This window comes from Stegastes partitus, unplaced genomic scaffold (assembly GCF_000690725.1).
Source record: "Stegastes partitus isolate 25-593 unplaced genomic scaffold, Stegastes_partitus-1.0.2 Scaffold576, whole genome shotgun sequence".
Classification (NCBI taxonomy): Eukaryota; Metazoa; Chordata; class Actinopteri; family Pomacentridae; genus Stegastes; species Stegastes partitus.
The window spans coordinates 372387-398924 of record NW_007578307.1 but is presented as its reverse complement, the minus strand read 5'-3'; the positions used below and the strand labels follow the sequence as shown (position 1 = coordinate 398924).

At 45.2% G+C, this 26538-nt stretch overlaps 2 protein-coding genes across 6 annotated transcripts in view; one reads left to right on the top strand and one right to left on the bottom strand.

The window, feature by feature from the left end:
- Window positions 1-20920, bottom strand: part of pald1a (phosphatase domain containing paladin 1a) — a 60681-nt gene extending 39761 nt beyond the window's left edge. Inside the window, exons 1-17 of one of the 5 annotated variants that reach the window (XM_008288840.1) lie at window positions 20750-20920; window positions 10241-10438; window positions 9949-10051; window positions 7899-8078; window positions 7281-7445; window positions 7031-7191; window positions 5349-5424; window positions 4431-4585; window positions 4224-4320; window positions 3561-3665; window positions 3143-3238; window positions 2922-3056; window positions 1996-2112; window positions 1471-1650; window positions 1145-1342; window positions 559-699; window positions 409-480 (exon numbers count right to left, since the gene is read on the bottom strand). In XM_008288840.1, the coding sequence (XP_008287062.1) occupies window positions 409-480; window positions 559-699; window positions 1145-1342; window positions 1471-1650; window positions 1996-2112; window positions 2922-3056; window positions 3143-3238; window positions 3561-3665; window positions 4224-4320; window positions 4431-4585; window positions 5349-5424; window positions 7031-7191; window positions 7281-7445; window positions 7899-8078; window positions 9949-10051; window positions 10241-10425 (2166 nt within the window). In that variant the 5' untranslated portion in view covers window positions 10426-10438; window positions 20750-20920. Of the gene's footprint in view, window positions 1-408; window positions 481-558; window positions 700-1144; window positions 1343-1470; window positions 1651-1995; window positions 2113-2921; window positions 3057-3142; window positions 3239-3560; window positions 3666-4223; window positions 4321-4430; window positions 4586-5348; window positions 5425-7030; window positions 7192-7280; window positions 7446-7898; window positions 8079-9948; window positions 10052-10240; window positions 10439-12685; window positions 12785-13803; window positions 13868-16783; window positions 17149-20749 lie in introns of those variants that run through there. The other 4 variants (XM_008288838.1, XM_008288839.1, XM_008288836.1 and 1 more) reach the window with 4 other exon arrangements.
- A 1860-nt stretch (window positions 20921-22780) lies between these two features.
- Window positions 22781-26273, top strand: ndr2 (nodal-related 2). Its single transcript, XM_008288842.1, has 3 exons — window positions 22781-23102; window positions 24771-25519; window positions 26121-26273. Exons 1-3 carry the CDS (start codon window positions 22781-22783, stop codon window positions 26271-26273), a joined length of 1224 nt encoding a protein of 407 aa, XP_008287064.1.
- Window positions 26274-26538: the final 265 nt, after the last annotated feature.

The following is a 26538-nucleotide window of genomic DNA, read 5'->3' as shown; positions in this document are numbered from 1 at the left end:
AGAACCCACGCTGCACGGGGAGAACATGGAGACTCCACGCAGGAAGATCCCGGGTGTCCTCACCGGGATGCCAACCGGTGACCTTCTAGCTGTGAGGCGCTAACGGTGCTAACCACCGAGACACCTGCAGGCCATCTTGATTTCAGTTCTTTGTAATTTTAAAAATAAAAACAAACAATTCCTTTTCTTCTTTTTTATGAGTTATAGCTGTATGCTGTCTCATACAGCACAGTGCTGTTTGCACAGAGATGCAGGACTTTGAAAAACGTCAGTGAGTAAAAGTATGACAGGAGGAAAAAAACAGCACTTGATCCTGAGTTCATGTAAAACGTTAAACTATAAACAGCACGATGTTATCATAAGTAGTTTACAAGCAGTTGAAGGCGCTGGTTTGTAAAGTGGACATACCTCAAATTCTCCTTTCGTATACTTGGCATCAGGGACGCTCACAATCTCATCGTCAGCAAACTCTGGGAAACCCTGCAGAAGGAGGTGATGTTTTAGTTAAGATGATATTTCACACTGTGGCTCTAAATGAATGCGCAAGATGTCTCGTACGTTGAAGTGCCAGAGCGTCAGAACAGAGACGACCATGGCGGTCGTGGTCCTGCCTTTGCCGTTGGAGCAGTTGAAAACAAAGGCTGAGTGAGAATCCTCCGCCAAGGCGCTCTTCATGGCCTCCAACAGCTTATCAAAATCCTGGAATGCACACACAGAGTTCATGCACAGATGCAAACAAACAAAACCACAATATCTTTACACAGAAATCCAGGAAAAAATCCTGAATCATCAGTGTAGACTTCTACTTTATGCAAACTTTGTGCTGATATCAGTAGACTTTTATAGGAATTAAGGATATTTGGTGAAATAAATATAAAATCAATCCTGAAACTTTTTGTAAATCAACTTGCAAAGAGCAAAAATAATAAATGATAATGGGGGGAAAACACACTGTGTAAGCAATCATGAATAAAGTGTAAAATAACACTTTCTTATTATTCCAATGTTATAAGCGCAGCACCATTCTTCACCACTAGAGGGAGCAAAAGGCTTGCTCATCATCAGCTCTCCTCAGTACAAACTGCTACCAGAGGGACCAGAAGCCCTCACGTCTGCAGCTATGTGCTCATGTTCACGTTGTTACCTCCTCCCGGGGCGCGCTGCAGTCCGGCAGCGGGATGCGTTTGAAGACCAGGCCCTGGTAGGAGCTCTTGTGCTGGTTGAAGATTTCTTGGACTGTCATGCAGCTTTTGAACATCTTCATCTGTTTCTCCTGCTCCAGGATCACCTCCAGCCACTTCTGAGCTTGCAGAATCTCCTCCTTCAGGGATGTCTCCAGTTTCTGCAGACCAGGAGGAGACATGGGAGCACTTTCAGTTGTTTGAAGCTCGGCCCAGATTCTTTCAGGCACTTTCTGACTGTAGCAGAACACAAAAAAAAAAACATCAGACAGCATCGTTTTCCTTCTACCTCTAGCAGCAGCGGGTCAGACGACGGGATCGAGATGTGCTGGTCGAGACACGACGGCTCCCTCGGGTTGAAAATCTGCCCGTTGCCCTCCAGCACCAGCTCCTCCTGCAGGTTGACCCACAACACGTGGCTGTGCTTCCTCTTCTCGTCCGTCAGATGGGCCAAAACCGCCCCGGTGGCCTGCACACAGCAAAGTGACCATTAGAGCAGGGAGCTGGAAGTCCAGCTCGAGCATCCGGAGGTGGGCGTGTGAATCTTCACAAAATAACCATGAGTCATTCCTCCGAGTCTGTTTGTACTCATGAATATTCCTGATTGCAGGGCTGCGTATAAATACTGAATACAAAGTTGTCATTTGAATGTGAAAATACAAAGACAGTGTTGCAGAAATGATTATTATAAAGACTACTAAATGAAAGATGTGAGGTTCTGCTCTTTCTCTTCTTTTTTTATATTCCCTCAAGACTCTGTGATGGATGCAGGTGATGATCTGTATAAATGAGGGATGAATGAAAGCTGCTGCACCTCTAACGTCGGCTGAGCCACTCCATAAACAGGCATCTTGGGCACTCGTCTGAAGTTGACCGCCTTCATCTCCTTCACTGTGCTGAGCACGTCAGGAGCCAAGTACTCATCAGCAACCTGCACACACACACACACACACACACTTATACATTAGGTAACATGGACGACGTGGTTTATTTTAAGATGCCGGTGATTACAGATGCAGATGACGGGTCTCTAGAGGTGGGTGGTCATGCCAGCACCTTGCAGGGCAGCTTGAGTGTGTGGGTTAATAGGAGGCAAAGTGTAAGAAGCTCTGGATTGAAGCGCTGCTTGAATGCAGTCATTTGCCATTTACATCATTTACATGACTGTGTGTGAAGATGATGAGAGATTCAACACAATTATCCCAACATTTATCAGCACAGAAACATCAGCAGCAGCATTTACAGGAAACACTCAGACTATGAAGGACTACAGTCGTCCTCACATGTGTTCATACCCGCCCAGTAAAGAAGGAGAAAACAGCCGTCACTGAAATAAGTTGACAAAAGTAATAATAAATAAAAATTTAAGGAACATCATGACATTGTTTTTGAATTGTGATTCAACAGAAATGCAAAAAAAAAACAAAAAAAAAAACAAGCATGATGGGACACGTAAACTAATATTTTGTTAATTTGTCTGGGATGATTTGTTTTTTTAAATGATTCTTTTCAACCACAATTCAAAAGCAATGTCTTATTTCACTAAATTATAATTTAGCAAATTTTTATTTATTATTACTTTTTCCAGTTTCTACTTATTTGAGTGAGTTTTGCCTTTTCTTTAATGGAGAGTGTGAATACATGTGAGGACGACTGTATGTTTGCATCCTGCATGACACTGATGAGGACACCATCATGAGAGGAAACAAATAATAAAAGCTGATTTTCTGAGTTCCTCACCAGGACCCGTGCTCCTCTGGTGACCAGCTCGGCCGGAGCGGACAGCTCCGACAGATCCATGCGGGCCAGTAGCCGGTACAGCCAAGCGTGGCAGCACATCCACTGGCTGAAGTTGGACACAAAGGCAAGGGGGTACTACGAAACACAAAAACAGAGTTACACCCCAAGATCCTGCTGCAGTGACATCAGTAAAGACATTCAGACTGGAGAAGGATGTTCACCTGCTCGTGAAGGTACGCGTTAAACACGATCAAGAAGAAGTAGCGCTCCAAACTCTGCATGGTTCTGTTGAGAAAGTAGTCTTTGGTACTGCTTCCCTAGAAGACAAACGAAAGCTTTAATGTCTGATCCCAGCAGCAGCAGCTTGTGTAAGGTCCTTCTCAGTTCTGTCGTGAAGCACCTCGACCAAATTTAAATCTCCACTGATTTCCATCATGTTACTTAAGTCCTCAATCAGCTGGAGGGCCCTCGTTAATAAGGACACGTTATGCGTCATCAGCATTATCCGCTGATTGCGGTCTCGCTCCTGCTTTATTTAGCTGAATATCAACTGAGCAGAAGAAGCTGCTGGAAATCAGATCTACGGCACAAGGTGCTGCCTTGGAAAAGAAATCCCCCAAAAAAAGCATCTTCACGAACCTGAATTTGATAATCTTCTCCGATCCCTTCCAGCTTGCTCTTGTTCTCGTATATTGCTTCTTTTATGTTGTGCATTTCTGAGCACAGGGTTATTGCCTGGTCAACCTGCAGCACAAACACACAACTCACATGAGATGTAAAAGACTGACTTGACTTTTAATTTAAAAATATATCCCCTTCAGACATATACTAAACTTCTGACCCTCAAAACCCGGTTTGAGAGTTTGAAAGGCACTTAAAAAAAAAAAACATAAATCAGCAACATGGTACCATTTATTAGAGCCAGAACTGTAACAAATAGAAATAATAGTCAGATTTTTTACTTTCCACTGGTCCTTAAACTATCATCTGTAACATCAATCTTTATTCTAAATGTCGTACTTTAAAATTTAGCCAAAAACACAGTATTTGATTTAACTGGATTCTTTGAAAAACTAAAAATTCGGCGCTCCTCGCTGCTCCCATAAAGCCGCCAGCGACTCTGCTGCCACCAACGGTCACATGACAACAATTCAGGGACTGTTCAGCAGTAACACAGGCTGGGTTTACACGGAGAAGACAGGAGACAAGCTTGGAAACCGATTAAAACTACGAGAGACAAAGGAACCGTTGTAGTTTAGAACCCAGGTCAGCTGCTGAGAGGGCATCCATGACGGGCTTTACCTCTTCCATGACCTGCTGTCCGTTGGGCAGCTTGCTGATCAGAGACTGGATGACCTTGAACAGTGGTTTGGGTTCTGAAGCTGCTGCCGCCTCAACTCTACACAAATGTAAACAAACAAACAAACAAAAAGCTTCAGATCTGCATCATCAAACATGCAAAATAAATGAAATGTCTTCTCCGTTTCCCAAATGCATGTGAACTCGTACAGAGGCGGCGGCTGCGTGTCGCCCCTGAGGCGGTTCATCACCAGCGTGCCCAGGATCATGGCGAGGTTGGTGCGGCCGACGCCCACCTGGCAGCTGAAGAGCAGAGCGGGCAGCTGCTGGGACGGACCGTGACCCAGAGACAAGCTGGGGCTCTCCTGGAAAACAACAGGAGAGAGGAGGAGGGACGGCAGACAAAAGAGAAACGGTGTCAACTAACCGAGGGTGAGAATGACCTGATGTTATCTTAACAGTAGTAAAAAAAAAATAAAATTAAATAAATGTTCCTGGATGAGCACAGATTTATTATCCAGGATAATTTGGCTTTTGATTGAAAAACTAAACTCAGAAAAGTAAAATGCAGCCACTTCAAAGCCCAGTTCTGAATCTACAGCTTTCACATCAGAGTTTTATCATCATGTGTAGAAGTTTGGAGACATCCACGGTAGCGACTGAGTCAGATTTTTAAAAAAAGTCAGACTGAAAAGAAAGGCAGTAAAATTCAGATCCAAACACTGTTTAAAAAAAAAGGGAGCCACTTTCCAACCACAGGGAACTGGACCGGCTGCTGCGAGTCAGTCCAAAAAAGGGCAAAACAAGACGAAAAGAACATCCTGTGTGAGTGAAGGGCAGAGCGGAAACCAGACCGAGCGGATGACCAGAGACACACAGTCAGAACAAACTGAGGTTTTTTTTACCATCACACTTATTAGTGACTGATTGCACAGACAGGACCGTGGATTAAAATGCGACCTTCTCGCTGCCGCGGTGACAAAGTCCAGATGCTCTCTAATATTCCAGTCATTAATAACTTTAATGGCACATCCAAACAAGATCCCAACCAGAAGAGCACGACCAAAAAAGGGGGTATCTGATTGGTGGACTCGCTCTGTGACTGTCACTTTTACGAGAGGAGCTTACCCTGAGTATGTTAACGAATGCGTCAAAGTCCTCCTCCAGCGGCGCTCCCTCCATCGGCAGCGGTAGTCTGTAGTACCTGCCGATACAACAGAGTGTTATCCAGGCTTGAACCTGCTCCTGTGTTGTGTCAATACTGCCCTGATGTCGGTCACACGTACACAAACATGTGAGCTTAAGACGCACCAGCTGACGTCGTGTTTAGCTCGTCAGGTAGAAACCTCCTCTGATCATCCACAAGGGATGATGGGAGAGATCAAAATCAGAAGCAACCACATGCAATCTAACCCCGAGTCTGAGCAGCTGGTGGGCGTTTTGTGTTCCTCTACTGCAAAATAAAGTCCTGCACCGAGGAGAGTGAACTTAAAAATGACTTTTGTGCAGTATGACACAGTTATAATATCATATATCAAAAAAAAACCAACTTGTGTTAAATGTTTTTGATTATATGTTTTTACAAAATTGACTAAAACCTGGAATCCACATGAACAATATGTTCCTACACCGAAGCTAGAAAAGACATCTGGGCTCGACATATTATAGATATTTTACTTCTTGTATTTTTTACACCTGGACAGGTTGACTGACGCATCTGCAACAGCCAAATAATACTTTTTTTTCTTTTTCTTAGCAGAACTGGGATGAACTGCAGGCAGTGTTTACACAGAGCAGATCGGTACGACGGAGCATTAGGGCCGAATTAAGAACAATATTTTCCCACAGACTTCGAGAATAAAGTCGTAATATTTAAGTTGTTTTAGAAGAGGAGAGTTGTTCAAATGATGGAACATTTCGTGAAGCTGTACTTCAGCATCAGTTTCACCGCGGCCCTCTTTTGAACAACTTTCCAATTAATTGTCCTTAATTTGGCTCTAATACTCCGTCGTACTGATCTGCTCTGTGTAAACACTGCCTGCAGTTCATCCCAGTTCTGCTAAGAAAAACAAAAATACTAGAATTTGTATTGTTTGGCTGTTGCACATGCATCACTCGACCTGTCCAGGTGAACCTGCCTTCACCCTGAGTCAGCTTGGATAGGCTCCTGCCCCCCTGGTGAGGGTTAAGCGGTGTGTAGATGATGGATGGATGAATATGCGCCACTAATTGTGCTAAGCAGAGATTTTGTTGTTGGTAGAGAGTCTTGTTAAAGCAAATTCTGCACGTAGAATAAAGTAGTTTAGCTGAAATAATATGATTTTAAATGTAGAACTAGTTAATCTTACTACACATGGAAATCTGAAAATTCTTCCTGTTTTCTGATAAATGGTGTAAATTTGGTGCTTCTTTTAAGACGACGTGCATCTAAAACCCACCGTCTGGTTCAGAGGGTTTAAAGTGTCTCTAATAAAACATCCTGCTGTTTTTTATTTGACTGCAAAATGCACAGATTGAGAAAAACAAAAAGCTTCTGCACCTCCTCTGGGACTCATACATTGTCTTGCCCTGGAAATGCCGTGAGCAGCTCGGTACGTCTCGGTAAAGCAGACGACGCTGATCTGATTTCAAACAGGATGCTGCAATCTGTACTTTCTTACGCCCACCCTCTCCTTTCTTGCTAAAAAAGCAGGGCAACCAACCTTTGCACAAACAAGCTCCACTATTTATAACCTTCCCTGCATGTTCTGCAGCAGGCAGTCGAAACTCAAGTGTGAGCTGAGGAGCAGTGAAGGAGCAACGTAAACAACCTGTAGGCCGGCATGGTGAACATCGGCCTCTTGTAGACCTCTTCAGTCACGTGGATGTCCTCCTCGCACGTGATGGATATCTTCTGTGGCTCGTCTTTGAAGTACTCGATGTCGTTGTAGACGTAGAAGACGTTCTCGTTGAGCTTGGCGAAGTCGTGGAGCTGTGGGAAGATGGAGGGTTTTAACACTGCTAGCTGGAATCTACACCGCACCAAATAAACTGTCACATGTAGACGCTGCAGTCTGTCACCTCCTTCCTGATGGTGAGCTCCAGGTATTCAACCATCTCCTCCTTCTCCAGGCCGTGAAGGTTCTCGTGCAGGTTCTCCTTCTTCCTGGGAGTGTACGGCACAAAGTCGTCGTCCTTGTGCAGAAAAACCACCGGCTCCTCTCTCACGCAGAAGAATATGATCTCCTGATCGCAGAAGCAAAAAGGGCATCAAATAAGAGAGTATTAAAGAGAGCGGCTGCTGCCTCGGACCGACCGCAGCGCCTCCATTAATAACTGGAAACAATCTGTCATCATACGACATGCAGCACATGAGCAAAGGCTTTGGAGAGGCCTGATGTATAATTTTGTCAATTTCATTTCAATTACAGTCAGTTGCTCGCTGCTGCTGCTGCGAGACCAGAGAGCGAGCTTCATTTTCCACTGGCACACAGCACCGCAACTTTCTGTTTGCTCACTTCTACAATCGAGCCACAGCCTCCACTAAACACTTGACTCCTCAAATATTTACTGACAACACGGAGTGAAAAAGAGGCCAGGCAGGCGGAGAGTGGAGATCTACCAGAGAAGCTATCGGCCGATCCTGCCGGCCTGAGAGCGGCGAGTTGAAAATTCAAAGATCTACCGAGCAGCACTGACCTCTTGTCCTTGTGCCTGGAGCCTCTGGAGAACCTGCTTGAAGCCGTTGAGGCTGGGCTGACCCATCCCATACAGCGGGTAGGATCCCTTCACTTGGCGGAAGTTGGGCGCCCCGTAGCTGCCTGTGGTGTTCAGGACGTCCGCCTTGCTGTACACGTCCTGGACCATGAAGTACTCCCCCTGGAGAGACATGCAGCTGATAATTTATCTGGAGCTTCACCCACACACAGCAAACAGTTAAATAAACCTTAAATCAATTTACATTGCATCCTCATGGGAGCTTCAACGGCTTTTATACTCTTTTATTAAAGTTCTCAGTTCAGAAAAAGCTAAATCTCTTCTTCTTCCTCTTTCTTTTGTTTGCAAACACCACAGCGGATCCAGTCTGGTTGCTGTGTTGTCTCAACAGATTAAAGTTCTGCTCCGCCGCCTCCATCTTCAGCAGAGCTTGTCTCCTGCCGTGACCCTGAGAGCTCAACACGACGCAACACAAGCAACCCAGGAAAACATCTTCAGCAACTTGGAAACGCTCACGTGCGGCACGAAGGAATCACAAAGAAACCACAGTCACATAGAAACCGGATCAGGGCTTTCCGGTCATTCCTACTCTTTCTGTCACTCTTTGATGTTATCCCGACTACACAAACACTAACACAGATGAATTATGCATCATGTTAAAGCAGCCAGTGGCTTCTTTGTGACCGATCAGACTTAATGATTTCCCCTTCAGGTAACATTTCCTTTATGCTAATCCGATGGCGTCTGAACGTGTCGGCTCCACGTCTGAAGGAGCGCCGCTTCAACAGACAAGACGCAACGTGTCACCTGGCCGGACCAAATAACATTCAGGTATCACTCAGGACAGCACAGGTCTAGACTACACAACCAGTCATTGTTGTTCCTCTGAGTTGATCAAAGAGCTGCAGCATCAAACATCAAACAGGATCCATACGAGCGTCTCCAAGAAAGCTACGAGCATTCACACACGTGGACAATAACGTCATTAATTACTTATAACTATGAAGCATCCACAACAGGATCCATTACGGTTCAACTGGAGGTCACATGTTGCACAGAAAGCTGCAGCGACACAACAGAGACCCGGTTTCTGGACTCTGGAGAGATAACGGCACGGATTCTGAAAGTTGTCTTCGTTTTCCACCAATCTACCTTTGAAAGAATTCAGATTAAACAGCTTTCTCTAAAAACCCGTATTGTGTGATCATTCGGATGTATCTGCGGTGTTGACGTGAAGCTGACCTCGTAACACGTCAAATAACACGACACGTTAACCGTCAGAACCTCAGAATCCAGCAGCAGCGGGTTTAAACGGCACCGAAGAATCCACAAAATCACACATTTGATCAAAGCCAGAAACGTTTATCTGTTGTTGAATCAGGAATCTAAACCACATCCCAGCTTAAAATCATGATACACATTGAAATCATGTCTCGTTTTAAAATTTTCCATAAAACATATTGTTTTCCCTCTAGCTGGGAAGCCATCAGAGATTTAGCTGTTTTAGCCGAGCTGGGTTGAACTGCAGGCTGTGTGCTGCTAATGATTCGTGGCATTATAACTGCATCATCCAACACAGAAGACGTTTCTGAGTCGTCTCTCCTTCTAGTCGCGGTTGTGCTGCTTCCATAAACACTGGAGAGAAAACGTCTAAAAACCGTCTGGCTTAAGAGGGTTAACGAGGCTTTTTGGTGAAGAAACCACCTCAGTGTGGTCTAAACGTGGACAAGACACTTCTAAAGGATTTTTTTCGTGGATGTGTTCTTGGGGGGAAACTCCTGAGCCACACGTGTAAACAGAAACTGTGGCTTAACGCCGACGGCGTGTCTGAGCCGCCGCAGCAGAGGTGACAGAGCAGATCAAAGCCTCGATAGCAGGGTGACAACATTCCTGCTTCAACGGCCGCCTCTGATCATAAAGCAGCGCATGACAATGTTCCTGCAGTCTGGACATGTGAATGTGAAAAGAACACGCATAGAGGAGGGCGAGACGAATCCACAGCTCTCCGCCAGAGGCTGCAAACTGTCCTCACCTGCACCAGGTAGTGCTCGGGCATCGCGTCTGATATCCGGCCCACTTTGTAGTTGGTCTTGAGGATGTCATCGTGAATCTGGAATTCCTGCCTGCAATTATACCTGCGACACAAAACACGGCAGAAGAAGAGAGGTCAATTCGATTATCGGCCGCTGTTTGCTCGGCCCGGGTCGACAAAAGAGGTGATAACGGAGGCAAACACTCGGGCTGGAGGGTGGAGGGATGTCACCGCATTGATCAAAAAGGATTAACACCCAATTGCGAGAACGCAGATTCGGGGAGGGACTTACGTGATGACGACAGGTGCGACCTTGTTGGTGATAATGGACTTGGCCTTGTTGTTGTGGATGTTGACCGTCTGGAAGGGGCTCATGCTGAGAGACTGCCTGCTGTCGGCCATCCCGTTGCCATGGACACTCTCAAGCGGTGACGCTACAGAAACAGGCTGTGGTGCGGCGCTGGCAGTTGTACCCATGCTCCACAAGCTGCTGTGAATGACATGGCAGCGGACTCAGAAACAGGAAGGCAGCATGTATTTGGGGGTTGAAACACGGTGAAGGTGTGAAAAGCTTTTCAGTCGGTGTCTCACACTTCAGAAATGAAGTGATAGAGAAAAAAAAAATCTGTCAGTCACAGTGAGACAGGATATGAAGTCACTATTAGAGTTATCTGCAGACTTTTTTCCCGTTAGATGCTAGTAGTTTGGTTATAAGGATGGTGAGGTTGTTGCATTTTAACCCTGATCATCTCCTGACTTCTCACACATCGCCACCATAAAGTCGACCTGTTTGGCTTTTAGTTAGAAATCTAAACCAGATGATTTGCAGGGAACGTTTCATTCAGGCATCCACGGTGCCAAGAGGATACGCTATGTTGAATCAAATGAGAAGATTGATAACAATCTCTTCTTCTACATATGAAGCTACCACCAGAAGCCAGTTAGCACAGCTAGGCATGGGGCTGGACCCAAACATCTGAACATTCGGTCGTTGTGGTGGTATCCGGATGTCAGTTTTGAGATCTGAATACCCAGAGTGAATATCCGGAGCCCAGAAGTTGCTGTTCGGACCGGCCCTGGGATGGAAAACATCGTTACTGGACTAAGGATTAAACTGTTGTGCTGGGTTTTCATCAGAACCAGGCCTGCTGGTTGCTGCTTCATTTTTAGTCTGCACTGACATTTTCATGGAACTTATCTGCACCTACTTACGTCATTTGCACATTTCTGTATCTCTCTCCTAAATTGTGTTGACTTTTCTACTATATTTTCTGTTTTTATCTTATTTTACTTTTTCATGTTATACCCTAATGTTCTGTGTTGTCTTTTTGCTTTCGTTTACCCCCTTTAATCAAATCAATCAAATTTTATTTATAAAGCACTTTTCATGTGCAACAACAACAACAACAACGCAAAGTGTTTTACAACATTTAAAAACAACAAACCATTTAAAAACATGAACATTCATGCTGCTGTAACACCTGAACGTCCCTCTGAATAAAGTCTAACCGTCTGCAAAAAGGCGAATAAGGACAACTATGTCAAACTATTATTTTTCTACTTAATTTTGTGGCTTCCTAACTTTCACACCGCGGTGTGAAAATAAACTGCGTGGACGTACAAATGCTTTTATCTCTACACTTGAATTACTGTTGAACTTCTCCCTCCGTTATTTCCCTTTTATTATATTTTTAAAAAATCCCCATCAAGAGCGAGATGAGGTGATGCAATAAAAAACATATATAAATATTAATCAATTATTTTAAAAAGCATCAGCAGTGGCAGTTCTGTGAATCTTATAAGAGCGTCAGTGACTCATGACATGACCCTCTTTAGCTTTACTTTAATTACAGTCGTATCTGAATGATTTCATTAGTGTGGTGGTTGATTTTATAATCACACAGCTCAGACCCTCGTGAGAGTCGGTCGCAGGTTTCAAGTGAATCTCCTCCCCTCTGAATAAACAGCGAGCTGTCCGGGGAGCTCTGCAGATAAACAAAACGAGCAGTCGGGAGCCACGTCGCTCCTAAACATCACTTCTAACATGTAGCCGGTCGGGAACCCACAGCAGCACACAGACGTTAAGACGCACAAAAACGCCCAAACACATGCGAACACGCTAACCAAGAGGTCCGAATCAACCCAGCTTGATGTCACACGGCTCGGGCACATGGCAGCGTCGTCTCCTGCCGCCTGAGCTCAAAGCACCTCCGTGTGATCTCCAGCTTTGAAAGGAGTGAACTCTCATTGTGCAGAGAGGCTGAGCGGAGGGAGAAGTGCCGGGTGAGTCACCGCCACTCTCCTCTTTGTTGCGTCTGGAGGTGTGTGGGCAGGTCAACCTTGTACTCAGAGACCTTTTGATTCAGCAGCGAGATTCTCTTCTCACAAGCACAATGAAGCAAAGACGAGGCATTGATTTGCTGTTTCGTCTGCTGGCACGGCTGAAACACAGCCGGGCTGAAAGGCTTCTGAGGCTCGAATGAGTGTACAATCTGAGGAAATATGTCGAATAACTGCACCGTAGAAACACTGAGGAGTGAAGAGAGGCAGAATCTCTTCCAAAAAGTTCCATAAAAGGAAGCTAACTTTTAAAGAAAACTCTGCTCCAGCTGCCCGAGTCTATTTGAGTCCTACCACATACCAAAAGCATCTCTGTTGCCATAATTTTACAGCCGCCACAAGAAAAACAACAAAAGCGCTCCATGGAGTAACAATCCGCACAAATCGGACGTCTTACGTATGAAACGAGGGTCGATCTGTGCTCCCAGATCCCTTCCTCTGCTGCTTGTGTTCCGCCATGGTCCAGAAGGAGTGTGAGAACTTGGCATCACAACCAAAAAAAAGAAAAGAAAATCTCCTCTCTCTCTCTTTTGAATCCCGTCACCCGCCACCCCCCAGTCGGTGGGAAACACCCCTCGCGGGAACCTCAAAGTGCCCGGCTGCTTGGCATTCAGCAGAAAGCTTTCAGGCAGCGTCCTCCTCGTCTCCGTCCTATCTCCTGTCTGATGTTGGGAAGCAGATTCAAGCAGGAGGCTGGAGTCTCCACGGAGGGGACCGGGGGAAGTAGCACTACATCTGGCAGCCAGATGGCTAAAGTTCAGCTCCCTTTCACAGGGACAGGCTCTGCACAAAGACGACACACAGTTGACTCCTGAGCTTTCCAGTGAGCGGCACAAAGGCGGACATGATAACTCCATTACCAGACTGACAGACTGACACGGTTTTCAAAATATCAAAAGGTTTGCATTTGATATAATCATTTTGCTGTTGCTCGGAGTCGAGTTTACATCCAAATTGGAACTAAACTTCCAGAAAATCTACCAATAATACAAGTTTCTGCACTTTCTCAATCAAACCTGCGAGTGTGAGTTTGGGACGTGAATCAAAAACAAGGAAAACAAACGGTTGTGAGACGACGTGCACCGCCAGACACGGCAGATGTAAAAACGTCTCCTTGACTTTCTATTTACGACTGTCTGGTCTTCTGCATTCCGCACAGTAAAGGGAATTTACATAGCAAAGCCTTTTTTAGCTCTCTGTCACTTTAAGGACATTTAATCAGTAGGTTTCCTTTACCCACCACCACAGCCATGCATGATAATATGCATGTTCCTATGTGGCTCAGTGGAAAGCAGTAAAACACTGACAACAGATTCTCCTCATCCCCTATCGCATCCCCAGTGGCGCTGAGGTTATTTGTAAAACATCTGAGTGTTAAATGAGGCTGTCCGACACTTCCTGACTCTTCAGATATACGCGGGCCTCCAAAGGAAAGCAGCGCTATAAAGGCTGCAGGGCCCCGTGCTGTGGCTGCCTGACTGAAAGTGGCACATCGGAAACCCTCCTCCGCCTTACCTTCCAGCCTGTCACCTCTGCTGCGACACCATGGTGCACGACACGCTCTCACACGGAAGTTCCTGCTGCACACCACAGCAGCTCCTCAGCAACACTGATTTCAGCAGAGGCAGACCTGGTGCAGCGGGCGGGCGGGCGGGCAGTCGGGGCGGAGGCCTGAGTAGAAATAGCCCTCAGTCATAAACATCCTCCTGGAGAGCCAATCAAGGCAACTCATCAGAGAGGCTGTTTATCCCACACGTCAGCCGGAGCAGCGCCGCGCCGCTGCCGAGGCCAAGAAAACGACAAGATTCCCTCTGACAGCGCACAGAAAAAATGTAAGAGCAAAATAAACAGATTCACCTTTTCATTGCGTGACCCTGAAAGCCGGCCTGTGAACAGCTGGTCAGAGTGAGCCGACGGCAGCGATATTTAAATTCACCGATGGCACAGTGAGAATAAGAGCACGGAAACTGGAGCCTCCTGCCAGCCTGCCAGCATCGCTCCATTCAGCCCTGCCCCATTTAAATTCAGCCGGCGTCCCAACTTTGCTGTAGCAACGTCTTCAGACAAAAGGGCCTGAGCGCAGACAGGAAGGAGCTTGCAGCTGCAGGATGCATCTGTTGGTGGCCCCGAGGAAGGATGCAGAGCACTCTTCATTCACAAGAGATGCAGGGGTTCAAGAGAGACGGGTATCACTCTGTAGATCTTTCAACGCCACTTCCCACATCGAGGGTTGAGAAGGGAACCGCAAGCGTGGCAGCGAGAAAACACAAAACACTCACAGTTCAGTTTATTTAGCAATATTGCTCTTCTGATTCGAGGAGGTCGGAGGTGTTTCTGGTCTCCACGGAGGCCTCTTGTTCAGTCTGACGATGTTCAGTCTAAGAAGCCTCCTGGCTGTGCAGAATGACTTTCAGACTCTTTTCCGTTCATTCCTAACGCGCCGCTTCGTGTCTTAATCAGCAGCTTTCTGTAAAAGCTGCACCTCACTGGGTCAGACCAACAACATTTCCGCATTTCTTTCAACACAGAGCAAATCTGAACTGCAACCAGTCACACTGGAGATGAAATGATTAAAGGAGTTTTTCTACATTTCAGCACCAAAACTGATCCAAAAACATCTCGTCTGTGTCCTAATATCATAAACGCTCTTTCTCATTCACGTTTCCTCCTCAGTGTCGCATCTATTAGAGACTGAAGCATCCATAAAAACAAAAGTTGTGCACATTCGTTATTTCTAATTATAAATCACCTCCAACACATAGACAGGATCCATCCAGATCGGTTTCTAGTCAGTTGTGTCCTTTACTTCACCTCAGACAGGTGAGCTGTCAAACAGAGTCCCAGTTTATACGCAGCAGTTAAATCATTTGTTGCATAGCAGCCGTCCGGTACAGTTTTTTGATTTTCTGTTCATAGATTACTGGTTAGATTATCATCAGACAGTGTTTAAGGAAATCATAAATAAAAGAGCTTATTAGTTATATGGTCAGTTTGATAAGCTGCAATTAGTTCAGATGTTTATTGCATTATTACATCTTACAGATCGCTTGGGATGACGTTTAGTGTCACGTTTATGTCACGTTAGACGACAACAACAGAACCCGACGCTGCAAGATGGAGTCAGATTCTCATTTCTAACACTGCACCTGTCAACGCATTTCTCTGGAGATCTCTCAACAACAACAACGTGCAAGAAACCCTCCAGCACTTTTCAAAAACCTAATTTAATCAGAGCAGCTCATATAATTTATATCAACGGAGCAGCAGCCTGTCGCTCATCACAGGGTACCGGACCAGCACAAATCACTGAGCACAGGCCGGTCACACCCCCCGAGCAGAGGAAGCATAAGCACACCTTCACAGGAAACGCTTACTCTCCGAAACTTCCTCCCTGCAGCTGTACACATATTTCACCAGTGAGGTTAAGGGTTACATGCAGGCGCGATTCCACAGGACATTGCTAGTTCCTGAGCTAAACATCAGTTGTGCGCGGAAATGAGCTCAGTGCTTCCTCTGCAGAAAATCTTTTTTGTTTTCCTTCGACTGTTCCAAAAACCTCATTGTGAATTTGTGTCAGCGTACGCGGCTCTGATGTATGCTTTTGTCCAGAATAAATGTCCCAGCAATCCTGCTCAGAAATAGACTGCGGCGAGAGGAAGCAGCGCAGCGCGCCGTCGGAGGATGCAGCTTCTATGTGAAACAGCTTTTGCACTTCAAGGCGAGTGGTCCACATTGACATTCTGAGTGCACGAGCCGCCTCGCTTTCGTCACAGCTCCACGCTGAGCTGCTAAAAACGCTGCGCAGGTCTATTTTTAAAGCCACGTCTGTAATTTATTTCATTTCAAGCTGGCAATTTGATCCCCCTATGATTTCAAGGTTGCAGTAATGCGGCTTTTTTGCAAACCCCCAGCGTCCGACCGCAATATTCTGTCAGCGCCGCCACGCCAACTGACAGCACTTTCTGTTTTGTCACACCCTCCGAAAATCTGCACTCTTACGCCGACAGATTTTGCACGGCTTCGTCAACATGTTCCTATTCGCTCAGACCAAAGCGGTGAACCTGTGTCAGCGCAAACTACATCCTGACTTGAGCAGCAGCGTTTTCTAAGTTGGTGTGGGCCGCCAGAACCCTGTCAAACAGGCGCTGGTCCTCTGCTGGAGGAATGCGAGCTTGATAAACACTTGAGAGGAGAGCCGAGGCATCACTGGCCAGCAAGAATGTAATCTGTGCAAGTGCGTGAAAATCAAACATGAGTGGAGAACGTGTTCAGAAAGGGAACACCTCCCTGGTAATGGGAAAGTAGTTTTTAATATTCTGTGACATTTTAAGAGATTTAAGAGACAGTTTGAAAGGGCTGCAGGGTGAGTCTGAGGTAAAAATCACAACATGCATCTGAAGTGATACTCAGACAACATTTCCTCTTGCACCCTTCAGAGATGACATGTTTGTCAGCCGCAAGCCTGCAGCAGGAGAATGTAAAGTCACAACTGTACCTGACATTCAGCTGTTCAGTCCACCATCCGAGAGGTGCACGAGTCTCAGGCGAGCGCAATAATCACCAGACAGAAAACAGCGGCTGACAAATAACCAAGAGCTCTCCGGCGAGCAAACCGGTCTCAGTCAGTCGTCCCTCGCTGGCATCGCTCCGTCTGATCTGTCTCTGCCTGCTGATCGAACTACGGCAGGCGGCAGTCTCGCATCATTAACGTGTCCTTATAAAGCGAGTCAATGAGCGCGTCCTTCAGCGAGGACAGATCCCAGACAGCCACTCAGCAGGAGAACGCAGAGGGACGGAGGAGGAGGGGGCACAGCTCCTCGTCTGAGCTGCAAACGAGTGAAGACACGCTCCCCCGTTGGCTTTTTTTGTTCTCACTTTTTGGTCTGCATCCCCTGTGCAAGAGGTGCACGGCTGCTCAGGGTGTGTGTGTGTGTGTGCATGCATGTGTGTGTGTGTAAAGAGGATGTGGAGGCGGACCCACAGAGGCTTACTCATCATCAAGCTCGCTATCCAATCGCTACAGGAGCCTCCTGGCGAACGCGCTACCCTCCACACATGGCAGACCTTTTAACAAGTGCACCGTCAAATTAAACCTTCACTTCAATCACAGCCTGCAGCAGCCGACCCTCGCCTCGCACGTCGGCCCGCCAGGAGGCTGACGACGCGCCGGCAGATGACATCACGTAAGCCTAATTCACTACGATGCTCTAATTAGTCCATTCATTAGCGGTTAACACATGCCATGCTCAAGGTAAACAGGCTTACAGCTGGGCAAACACTCCGACTTAAGCCCGAGGTTCAGCTGCAGCTCTTGTTAACCCCGAGGTCAAACCAGTTCTTCAAGTGCATCTCATCGCCTGAAGACGGCAAGAACAAAGCCAGCAGCATCGAGTGATTAAATACCTACCAAAAAAACAGAATAAATGCAACATACCTGATGGTATATTTACAGCTAAGAGTCCAACTGACAGAGCAGCCGACAACATGAAGCTTATCTCCTGAGCCGCTGCCTGCAACAATATTTTCTTACAGAAGTATGTGCAATCTGTCACCAAGATAATGTCCACACCGAGCCGATTTGCAAAAGCAGCGAGTAGTTTTCGAGATATGGATGTAAAATCTGCTGCTGCCACACCTGTTCCTTCCTTCCTGGAGCAGCGCAGGCCAAGACTCTGAAGTTCTTGCAACACCGTAGAAGTGAAACAAACCCCTCCCGTGACCCGCTCAGCCCACAGAGCATGAATGAATCAATCAGTCAGAAGTCATAAATACGACCGTTTCCCCCGGTTAGAGTTTGTTTAAACTTAAACATATCAAGAGGTTTAGAAAAAATATTGACTTTAATGAAAAATAAAGTGCCAGAAAGACGACCCGTGTAGGTGCGAGTTCAAACACTTCACTTCCTTCCTTTTCTTTTTTGATTATATGGCAATAAAACAGCAGAATCTGGAAAAAGAGGATGTTCACTGACAGATGAGGAAAAACATCCTCTCAGCTGAACGTCCACAGTGGAAAAAGAGCGCACGGTTAACATCACCTGTCGTGTCCGAGTCCCGTCTCAGGCCTGGCGTCTGTCCGACACCACCGCGGGTCAATTTGCTAAAAACCCGTTTTAACAGCAACAGGAAAGGAGAAGACCTGATGGAAAACACTTCACCTGGAGTTCAGCTCCCAGGAGCGGCGCGACACAAGATGTTCAATTTCTCATCGTCTTCTCTGTTTTTGTCAGAGGACGGAGACGTCGGTGCCAAATTCAACTTTTCCCCTCGATCAATATTTGTCAAGTTAAAAATACATCAGCTGCTGCCGGGAAGCAGCGATGATGATTAATCACAAATACCCAAAGGGACAGATTTTGGGGATATGTAACCGTCCAGTCCAGCGTTCAGATATGACACCTGGTGGTAAAAATCATCCACTGCACTCCCTGGAAGACAGGCGTCCCGTCCGTTATGTCGACTATTCAGGTGTTCTTCAGTCACTTGGCGCCACGAATACAACATGTAATGAGAAACACAATCCCTCTCTAGGGTGTAGGGGGCGGCACATTCCTGAAGGAAGCCCAAATCTAATCGACCCGACATCTCAACCTCTTATGATTAATTCACAATAAAGCTAAAGCTACGACGACAACTTTTGAAAAGCACGAGGCGTATCCGTCCCACGTCTCTCATCAAGACAGGATCAACAGCTCAATCACGTCCGATCGAGGCGTTCACTCATCGAGGAGTTTCGCGCTCTCGCTCTTGATTAATGGTTTGATTTGAGCTGTCGGGGGTCAGTTTCTGTCTTCCCCCGACTCGTCCCAAAGCGGGAGGTAAACCGATACGCCCAGCTGGACGGGGCAGAAAGAAAAACTCCAACAAAAGCCACGACTACAATACATCAAAGGGCATCATGTGCTTTGTCTTACTTCGCTTGAGACATTTCATACGTTGCATTACACCTAAAGGCAGGAATGAACGCGTCGTGTCACATTTCCTCGCCGCTGATCATCCATGTGGGCATCTCAGACTGCCAGCAAATCCTTCAGAGGTTCGCTTCAAATGATCCCAAATGGAGAAAACATAGCAAAAAATGGATTTGCAGTGCATTCACAAGACTAAAAAATAACGTGTTCTACTTTAAACGTTGGCTGTAACAGCAAATTAAAACATGCAGCTTCATTTTTTTAACTTCTGGGAGCAATAAGGTCAAACATGATTTTCAAAGCTTGCATCCAAATTTGTATTTCCTTTAAATGCGTACTGTTTTCTGATCCTTGTATACGTCCACTAGGGATTAATAAGGACACACATGCACCAGTAAATTACTTTTAGAAGTATTTCTTTCTTCCTGTTTTGACTGCTTCCACATGCACACTTATTATTATGTCTGCTTTAAATGATCCCAAATGCAAAAAACAAGGCGAAAAATGTATTTGCATTGCATTCACAAGACTAAAGACACCTTTTTCTGCTTTATATATGGCCTGTAACAGTATATTCAAGCACGCAACTTCATTTTCTTTAACTATTGGGGGCAATAAGGTCAAACATGACTTCGCTTTTCAACGTGGTCAACCACATTTTTGTTCTTTCTGGGTTTTTTTTATGGTTTTCCTTGCATATGTCCACCATGGATTAATAAAAATACATTTGCACCAGTAAATGAAATGTCTGTTCTTGTTGTTTTTTGTGTGGAAATATTTATTTTGCCTGTTTTCTGTCTGTTTCCACATGCACACGTATTATTAGGTTTGCTTTAAATGATCCCAAATGCAAAAAAACAAGGTGAAAATTAATTTGCACTGCACTCACAAGGCTACAAACACCCTTTTCTACTCTATATGTTGGCTGTAACAGTATACTCAAGCATGCAACTGGATTTTTGTTCCACTTTTGGGAACAATGGAGTCAAACATCAATCCTGCATCCACAGTAAATCACATTTCTGATCTTACTGGTGTCTGTGTGGAAGTATTTGTGTCTGTCCTGTTTTCTGCCACTCCTATTATCAACATACATTCAGTGTTTGCAGAGGAAGACATCATGTGCATGCACACAGCACTCTGAGGGGATCAAACATTTCACAGGCTGGTCAAGTGTTGGTAGCATCCTGCAGTGAAGCTGCTCATCACCCTCAATGTGGACGTGCACAAAGAAAGTGAAGGTAGCCGAGCAGTGAAGCCCAGATGGAGCTCAAACATCCACATGTTGGATTCGTCAAAGCCTGAAAGTGGCCAAATCACAAGATTCGGTGCAGAAAGCAGGGCAGGCATGGAGGTGGGGGGTGCCAAGCACATGTATGAGCCACCAGCCAGCACACATCATGAAAATATCCCTCAAGTCCGGTCCGACCCAAACGACTGGCTGTTAAAGCTGCTCAGGTTCTGCTGCATCCAAAACCACCGGCCCGAATCTCAACTTTAAGGCTGCCGTGCTTCGTGCATGGAGCGCCGTAAACTTTGGGAGCTACTCACCATTTCAGCACACGGTGGGTGGAAAAGCTTGCGGCCGAGCGGAGAGCATGTCGGCGGGGCTCGGGTCGGAGGACGAGGCGCTGCGCTTTGTCTTCACATCGATGAGGGTGAAAGCATCCATCGATTTTTTTTTCTCTTTTTTTTTTCTTTTTTTTTTTGGTCCTTTCTCGGGAAATTTACGAGGAAAAGGATTCCGCTCCGTGAATAAAAAGACGGAGGGCGCATGCGCAGTGTGCGGTCATCCACGGATGAACCAAAATATCCAAACCTGGTGCAGAGCAGCCTGGACTGCTGCTCAGGAGGCAGCTGGAATAAAAAATAATCATATTCTGAGAGGTTTTATATAAGGCATCATGTAAATATGATAATTCAAAGTGTATTTAGGGATGTTACATTTATATTTATATTCAGATAAATAAAGCAGCAGCTCCATGTGAACAGAGAGATTTGTGTAAGTTAAATATAAAACAGAGATAAGGTCCCTGTTTCCTGTTTCACTCCACTGGGGCTGATGCTGAGGTCAACCTTCACTTTATCTTGTTTTTGCGTTTCCATATCTTGTCTCTGTTTTCATCTTTTATCTTCATACACTCGTCACGAAATGTAATCTGCTGCATAATAAGAATAAACTAGATATATTCACCATCACTATAAAGCTGGATATTCTGTTTTCTGAAGTGTAATGGGGGATAACTGGACTTTATTAAGCAAATTACTGTTTTGTCTTTTTTGTCTCTGTTTTGCTGGATTACAGAGGATAACTAGTCAAACAAATCAACATAAGAGTTAATTTATTTTCTTAATTTATTCATTTACATGTTAACAAAAAAAAAAGTCAAAACTGTAAATAATTTCACTAATTATTTTCTGTTGTACAATTGATTTTAAGGTAATTTTACCAAAAGATAAACTAGGCTAAGGTCATTATGAAATGTTGTTTAAATTGTATAAATGTTGATTATAATGTAAATCACTTTTTTTTTATCGGTACTTTTTTTGAGAAACTTGCTGCTAATTTACAAATTCTCCCTGTTTTGTTTAAATTCCAGATAACAACAAATAAAAACCCTTTTTAAAAATTATTAATTTACATATTAACTTTTTTTTAAGCCCAAACTGTAAATGTCTATATTTAATTCCTGTTTTACAATTAACTTTAACAAGTATTTTATGGTAACTTCAGCAAAAGATAAATCAGCCTGTGGTCATAAATTTACTGTGGTTTTTACACATTATTCTTTTTTAGTAAAATTACAGATATAGTCAGTAAAATCACTCAGAAGAAAAGTATTTATTTTCATGTTAACAATAAAAAACAGGCTGAAACCGTAAAGAATTCACATTTTTCAATTGATATTTATTTTGTACTACAGCTAGTTTATGGTCCTATGTCAGCATGTTGAACTGCAGACTTTATTGTATTATATTTATAATATTTTTTCCTTTATTAATCAGGTGATAATCTGTTAACTATCTAAGTCTTTTGTCTTTACAATAATGATTAATTTAAGATCTCCTGCTAACAGCTGTAAGGTACATACAGCAACTATTCCTAAACTGTTTTTAAAGTAGTTTTTTGCTGCCAGATGTTTGTTGTTTTTTTTCTTTCTGGTATCTTTACATGACTTCATGTTGGTATTCTTTCATTAGTGTCTAATAAGTCTTTCTCTCTGTAGTCCCATTTCAGATGGCGTTTAATAGACATCAGACTATGGGAAAGCCTAACAATTAGTGTAAGCCGAGTAGCAGAAACAATTAGTCCAGGCATGGGGAGTCTGCAGAGCTGCAGAGGCCCGAAAAAAGAAAAAGAAAAAAAATCCCGGGTGCAAACAAACTCCTGGTAAACACAGGCGCCTCATTAGCAGCTGAATGGATGATGAGCTGTCAGGTAACAAGTCTTGAGGACGCATGTCAATTTCCTTTAATGTTCTCAGCTACTTGTTAAACATGAAAGGGGGTGGGCGACGGTATATAAGACGTCTCTAATCTCCCTCCCCTAGCACCAGAGTTTGTCATTAACCGGCCTGAAACATGCGCACATTGGGAGCTCTGCGCATCGCGCTGCACGCATCTCTGCTGGCGCTGCTGCTGGCCCAGGAGACCCACCAGCCCCAGGAGACCCACCAGCCCCAGGAGATCCACCAGCCCCAGGAGACCCACCAGCCCCAGGACGGAGGCTCCGTGAGGCCGCTGCCCCGCTTCTCCACCACGGATCGACCCCCCGGGTATCACCTGCCCAGCTACATGATGCACCTCTACAGGAACTTCAGGTCGAACTCCTCCGGACCGGCGGATGCGATGGATGAGGACGCAGCGCGGCAGGCGGACACCGTGAAGAGCATCATGGCTAAAGGTGAGATGTGGCTCCTCCAGACCGGTGGGGTTTGTTCAATGAGCAGGGACGTCAAGAGAGAGGAGATGGAGTCAGACCTGTCCTCCACTCTTTAGATGTTTTAGATGTTAAGGGCTTTTTTTTTTTTTTGGCCTCTTAAGGCCAGACGACCTCAGAGGGCTTCAATCCACATCCAGGCGCACAGGCTGAATAACCATGCGCGGATCAGCGTGTGAAAAGGCCGGTTTTCTGTCTAATTCTCAAAGCAAACCTCTCTTTTCTTAAATAGGTGATGTTGATTAGACACCTCGCCAGACATCCCCCCTATACAAATCCCCTGGCAGCTCAAATCAACAACTGCCCTCAGTTCTTTCTTCACACTTGGCCTGATTAGATTAGAGGTCAGGATTTAATGGTGGCACAAGCAGCAGCTCTTCCCTGCTGCTGAATCCAATTTCACAAGGCTGCTAGGTGTCAGAGTTCCTACCTATTTGTTTGACTGAGGATATGCAGAAGCCAGGACGGGCAGAGATGTGTTAAGCGGCTGCTTCGGCCTCCGCGTTTGACTTTGAGTGGATTAATGGCCAGAGCTGGTTTGCACTTTTGATCAGGAGTCAGCAGGCCGATGCGCTCAACAAGGCACAAGTTAAATGTTTAAGATGCTTTAATCCTTTGGATTAATTTGAACCACACCTGTTCATTGAATCACAAAGACCTCCACCGATCACAGATGTGGGTGCAGGGCCGCTTGAACAATGACTGGATTACATCTGAGCAGCTTTGATTTGCTGATTAATCATGAAGCCCTGGAGGTGATTAATTATCAAAGGGAATTACATATGACACGCATTAGTCTCCTCATCTCATGTATGCTCACTGAAAGCTTCATGACTCAGCTGACGGCATCTGATTTGTGTTTTGCTGTGGATCCAACTCAAATGTTCTCTGTTTGGTTCTTATACAACTGTTAGAACTTTACATCAGCTTGTACAGACCATGAATATCACGGCAGCCTTGAGTTTCCAGTTATTCCTATTAATCTTAACTTAAATTTTCTGTCAGGATCAGTGGTTAAACATTCATCCAGGAGCTTTGATGGCTACAGAAAGTGTCTTGTTGAGGTGAAAATGGCCAAGAGGCTGTTAATCAGATAACTAGCATGTGTATTTTTGACCCAGCAGATTCTGTCTGATTTTAGTAATACATTTTTGAAAGAATGAAAATGCATGATTCGGTGATTCCATTACAGAAAGTTAAGAGTTATTTGAGACTGTCGTGATACATGTGGTCTTTATAAGTGTATGTACGCTTTGGTTCACATCTGTACATCCACCAAATCACAACAGCAGTCCACTGATTTGCATTTAGTGTTAGAAACATGGCTAAACTGTCACTATGTCATGATATCTTCTCAGGATTTATGTTGTATGTTAAGCTGTACCTCTACCTCCCACTAGCATATTAATGCATTTTTATAGATATAAACATTATGATGGTTTAGCTTCACATCTGCTGCTCATACATGAGCGTACATTTAGCATTTAGCACTTTCTACATGTTGCATCTTTTTGTTTGTGTGTTTTAGTGTCATGGTTCAGATGTTGAGCCTGATTCTGGTGTAATAAGCCCGTGGCGTGATGTGCAATGCTCACTTCATTTATGCTAATCCTTCTGGTTTTATCTCTCCAGCTTTGGCCTACAGACACCAGCACTGGGTGGTGACCTTTGACCTCCATGCCCTGCTGGCTGACCAGCAGATCCAGGCAGCAGAGCTGAGGATCAGGCCTCCTGGGAGGCCGAGCGCCGCCAACGTCACGGTGGAGGTGTACCACCAGCGTGGCCAGGAGCTGCAGCTGGTGGGGGAACTGGACGACTCGTCGCTGGTCAGGTCGTCGCAGAGCTGGAATGTGTTCAACATGACTGGTCCTCTCCTGAACTGGCTCAGTCAAAAGCCCACGACGAGAATGCGGCACAGGAGAGTGTCGAGGAAAAGGAAAGCGATGCTGAAGAAGAGAGGCCTGGATCAGCCGCTTCACGTGGTGAGCCCGAGGCCGGGGCACGACGTGAACGACCGCGCCCTGCTGCTCGTCTTCTCGCAAACGGCGTCGGACAAGAACCCGAAGGCCAAAGCCAGCTTGCTCCATACAGCCGAGCAATCCAAGTTCTTGTCTCCCGCCGAAATCAGAAAGGACCGCCGGCTGAGGGGGCGCAGGAGAAGACGGGGTCAGAGGGAACACACAGTGAGAGGCCTTCAGGTGACCGAAATAGGGATGGAAAGGCCTCTGTGTCGTAGAGTCGATCTGTATGTTGACTTTAGTCAGATAGGCTGGGGCTACTGGATCGTCTTTCCCAAAAGATACAACGCCTACCGCTGTGAGGGTTCCTGCCCCGGTCCTCTGGGAGAAGACATGAATCCAACGAACCACGCTTACATGCAAGTGAGTGGAACTGAAGCTTATCTATCTATCTATCTATCTATCTATCTATCTATCTATCTATCTATCTATCTATCTATCTATACATTTACGATATTTTAGATTCAGTACACTTAATTAAAAGTCTAGACACTGACCTACAGCCACAGTATTTGTATGTATCTCTGATAGACTGAGGTGGACCAGTTTCCCTGTTCAGAACTCACATTTACAGTAAATCTAAAATGACCTAAATGCAGCATAATGCTCGAGAATATATGAGGAAACAAAACAAACAAGTCAACAATATTGTGGGGGGGGGAAAAAAACCAACAGTAGAGCTGCAGGATCATTCAGTTAACAACTTGTTTGACAATCAAGTCATCTTTCAAACCAAACAAGGCTCATAATAAATGGATCCAGCATCTCAAAACTTAAGGATTTCACATGTTTAACTGTCGTATTTAATAGCTGAACAAATAAAACAACCTCGTATCTAACACTTTATAGATGAATCGATTCTTATTTAAATATCAGCTGCTTCCACAGATGTCAACTGAATCTATCTGGTGTTTTTAAAGTGGAATTATCTTTTATATTATAAATCCTCTGTTTTTTCCTCCAGAGTCTACTGAAACACTACCAACCCGACAGACTGGCATCGCCCTGCTGCGCCCCGACCAAAATGAGCTCGCTGAGCATGCTGTACTACGAGAACGGAGAAATGATCCTGCGACACCACGAGGAGATGGTTGTGGACGAGTGCGGCTGCCATTGACAGCGATAACCACCTCTACACACATTGCTCAGAAACACTGTGCACATGTGAGAAAAACAAAAGAGAACACTTAGCCTGAAGGAAAAAAACACACACAAAAAAATAAGCTCTTTGATATTTGTCGCTGTGCACTGTCAGTGACACGACTGGGATTTGTGATGTGGGCTCTGGTTTGTCTGGATATTTTAAAATGTGCTGAAACACAAAGTCAACAACAGCATCCAGCTGTTAATGTTAACGTTTATTCCTCTCATCAGTTTCATCA

What these genes read in the sequence shown, in the direction of transcription:
- ndr2 (XM_008288842.1), top strand. Translation starts at nt 22,781, where the DNA reads ATGCGCACATTGGGAGCTCTGCGCATCGCGCTGCACGCATCTCTGCTG. An exon ending in GAAGAGCATCATGGCTAAAG is followed by an intron (nt 23,103 to 24,770) that starts GTGAGATGTGGC and finishes TTATCTCTCCAG; the next exon opens with CTTTGGCCTACAGACACCAG. An exon ending in CGAACCACGCTTACATGCAA is followed by an intron (nt 25,520 to 26,120) that starts GTGAGTGGAACT and finishes TTTTTCCTCCAG; the next exon opens with AGTCTACTGAAACACTACCA.